Genomic DNA, 3,709 nt, shown 5'->3' with positions numbered 1-3,709 from the left:
ATTACCATAGTCAAGTCATCTATCACACGGGACTCTCCCGCATCCTGCTGATTCAGTGCATCTAACTGTCCTGTTGCAGCTGAGGTGAATACATCTGTAGACAACTGCTCGGTGCCAATTTGGCCCTGTACCTCCGGTGGCTGAACCAGTTCCCGTATATCGTACCACGGGTTTATAGTGCCATCTGCCCCTGTCGGATTCTGCCCAGAATCTGTCAAATACCGGTCCTGTATCTCTGGAGTCTGCCCAGTCAGAATCAGTTCCCGTCTACCGAACCACGGGTCCACATTTGCTCGACCTTCCGTCTGGTCCATCACAAACGATGTTCGATCCGCAACCCCCACGTCCATCATACTGGACTTTCCGGGATGCTGATCATTCGCCAGATATCGGTCCAATTCCATAGTCAAGTCATCCATCACAACACTGGACGCTCCCGCATCCTGCTGAGCCGTGAAATGTTGCGTATGTAATTGTCCTGCCGCAGTTGAGGTCAACATGTCGGTAGACCACTGTCTGGCGCCAACTTGATCCTGTACCCCCGGCGGCAGTCCCCGTGCTTCTTGCCGACGGTCTACCGTGGTGGCATCAGCCCGCACCTGGTTCATCAGCGACGAATCCGCATCGTGTATGGCATGTGCTCTTCCATACGTCTGGTTCGTCCAAGCCGTATATCCTGCATCATAAAACTCGGGTCTTGTCCGAGACATTTCTACGGTCTCGTGGTCGTTTGTGGGGGGTACCGCGCCTCGCGCCAACCCCATAAACACAGTCGTCCGCAACATCACTCGGCGTCTCGCACTCCGACCACACCACGCCAGGCGCATAAGATATTTTTTTACCGCCACTCGACTGTCTTGTGGGGTATGATGTACGCGGTGCTTCGCATTAGGTCTGGAGACGCGCGCGGCGCCAATTTTAACACTTCTGTCTACGGTGTGAATACTACACTGGTGCCATTGTTACACGGGAGGGAACGAGACTTTACTCTCTCCAAATCCAGTCTAAAACCAGCCGTGCACAGCAGCAACGTGGCTCTGTCCGAGACAAAAGAAAACACAGTGATATTCATTCTTCAGAGGCAGTGGGCCGCCAAAATATCAGGGCTGTTTTGCTAATGAAATCTTGAGGCTAACCCTGTCCGTGCCAAGAAAAATCGCCACCACCAACACCCTATTTGATTATGCGCCCAGTGTGTGCACACACGTTTTTTGGATAAAAAAAGACTTATTCTTCAGCAAATAACAGCATCTCCAGCACCCCTAACAAATCCACAACATCCGTATGCGGCTCTACCTGCCACCAATACGACTGTCGTTAGTGTGGTTCCGTTCGGATTGCTCATTGGTCACAGAGTTGGACCCGTCAATATTGTGGGCCGTAGGGTGCAGGCTACGGCCGCTGGAGTCGCACTCCGGCCCGTGCAGAGGTGCCCTTACAGAACTCGCCATTTCGCTCGTCGGTAATAAATGTCGTTTCTGGGCTGGAGCGGGTGGGAGCTGAAACTGTTTGCAGAAGTCGCTGGCTCGTCCGTGGCTGAGGCCGGAGTGCTTGAGTAGGCAATCCATTAGCTGAGTGTCGGAGACCTCGGCGGCGGGGGGGATTTGCGTTCTAAACAGAGCAATGAGTTGACCGAAGGTACGGTCCCCGAGTGTCTGACGAACGAAGCGGGCGACGGGACCAAAGACGGACCAAGCGTCTTGGAGGGCGAGGGCCTTTTTGATGCTCTGCGGATCGAGCTTTTTCAATTGTATGGTTCCCCTCTTTAACCAGTGAGCGGCCCAGCATACGAGCGCCAACAGCTGTCTAGATGTTGTGGATTCGGGCAACTGGCCAAAGTCATGTGGGAATACATCCGTGTGCAGGTTGAGGCCACATGTCCAGCCACTCTCCCTGGCCACCAGCCATGGTCCGATGTGCTTTTCCAGTGACCGTCGGGCCCGTGAGGATCTCAGTACATTTGCTAGGTACGTAAGCGGGGACACACCGTCGGGTCGTGAGACCACTTGTTCTGCTGTGGTCACCAAGTGGTCGACAACACAACCGCCCAGCCGGTCTTTGATCACGCCGGCCAGATGCAGCCATCGCCAACCGCAACGGCTGAAGTCCGGGGTCATTGGCCGAAATTGTGTCAGTAAGTTGTCCAGCTTGTCCGCCGCAAACGCGGCTACCTCTCGCTTCCCCTCTTCCGACATGATCCCTTCCCGGTCCATCCACTCCTTTCCGTAACGCGCCGCCGCCCTCTGGTCTATTTCGACAGATTCCTGTATGATAGTCGTTACGAACGCTTTCAAGGCGGAATCAGCCCCCGCGTTCCAACTAAACTGGTGGTCTGTCTCAGCCGCGGTCGAAGACACGCTTGAAGGAAGGTCCACCACCACGTTTGGCTCCACCACCACGTTTGGCTCCACCACCACGTTTGGCTCCACCACCACGTTTGGCTCCGGTGACCCGGAGGCCCATTTCCTCTTCAACCTCTGAGATGATCTGGACGGCGCCACGGGCGCCCAAGTAAGTAGCCACATGGCATACTGAGAGGTCGTGAACTGAGTCCCTGGGGGAGGCGGAATGTGACTCATCCAATTCTGGATCTCTTCATCAAATCTGTTCAAACCCAAGGCTGTGCGAAAAGAGGAGACCAAAGATCTTCTCTGACGTGGGTCGTTTTCAATCGGTTTCCCAGCAGTGATAGCATCGGCTGCTTGGTGTAGCCAGAATTGAAGTTTGGATGCGATGCTTACTAGCTTGATTGCCTCTATGTCTTGCGGCAGCCGTGACAACTCGTCCGGGATGGTGTCTCTGAAAAGCGGTGAAGAAGAACTCCAGCCGTCGAGCGTAGGAAGGGCCTGTGGTGCCCACCATTTTAGGGAGTCCGCTATTCCCAGTCCGTCAATAGTACACGCTAGGAACCACGTGTCGGATATTCCAGCCGGCCTCCTCCTTTGTCGCCTCCTTAGCGCCTGCTGCGCAAGAGCTACCAGTATGTCGAACTCACTTCTTGCACCCGCCACCTTCAACCCACTACTGAACGAGTGTCTGTCACGCACAAACAGCGCCAGATTGTATGAGCGCCAAGTGCACATGTCGAACGAGACATCTTGCTTCCCCGACTCTCGTTCAAAACAAAGGAATACGTGTCTCATAAGCTCATTTGCCTCGGCTTCTTTCAACAATTCCAAAAAAACCACATCTTCAACTTGACAGTCATTCAAAACTCGGGCAGTTAAACCCTGCACGACATCACGCTGATCCTCTCCAGTTTGACGCTTTGGCGACTTGTCGACCACGAAAAGTTCGTCTGCTCCGTAGCGGTGATCTACCGTCGTCGCAGTTCCTCCTCCTTCCGTTTCGTTCATCATAAACGATGCCCAATCCAAATCCCCTGCCTCCAATATACTGGATGCTCCCGGATTCTGCTCATGCCCCGGATTCTGCTCATGCCCCGGATTCTGCTCATGCCCGCTAGCACACGGATCCCATTGCATAGTCAAGCCGTCCATTACACCCGACGCGTTCTCTTGATTCGTGATCCGCAGCGAAGGTGACTCTTCTGCCAACCAATATGTCGGCGTCACCACCGCTTGATCCTGCACCTCCACCGTGCCACCCGCTGCGGTTTCTCTACGGTTCAGATACTGGTCCCATTCCGCAGTCCAATTTTTGACACTCGAAACAACTTGATTCGCAGGCGTCGATGGGAGCACTGATG

The 3,709-nt window shown here is 54.2% G+C and overlaps 2 protein-coding genes across 2 annotated transcripts; both read right to left on the bottom strand.

Annotated features, from left to right (window-relative positions):
• GNI_047470 (hypothetical protein) lies at positions 1-827 on the bottom strand (the record flags this gene model as incomplete). The annotated part of the gene is made up of 1 exon (XM_011131325.1): positions 1-827. A coding segment is annotated over one exon (827 nt), but the record flags the coding sequence as incomplete, so codon positions are not given.
• A 400-nt stretch (positions 828-1,227) lies between these two features.
• Positions 1,228-3,500, bottom strand: GNI_047460 (hypothetical protein; the record flags this gene model as incomplete). Its single annotated transcript, XM_011131324.1, has 2 exons — positions 1,228-1,296; positions 1,440-3,500. The coding sequence occupies 2 exons, from the start codon at positions 3,498-3,500 to the stop codon at positions 1,228-1,230; spliced, it is 2,130 nt and encodes a 709-aa protein (XP_011129626.1).
• Between the last annotated feature and the right edge of the window lie 209 nt (positions 3,501-3,709).

The sequence above is a fragment of the Gregarina niphandrodes genome (assembly GCF_000223845.1).
Source record: "Gregarina niphandrodes unplaced genomic scaffold scaffold00006, whole genome shotgun sequence".
Lineage (NCBI taxonomy): Eukaryota > Apicomplexa > Conoidasida > Eugregarinorida > Gregarinidae > Gregarina > Gregarina niphandrodes.
The sequence above is the reverse complement of the archived record's forward strand: the minus strand, read 5'-3'. Positions and strand labels throughout refer to the sequence as shown.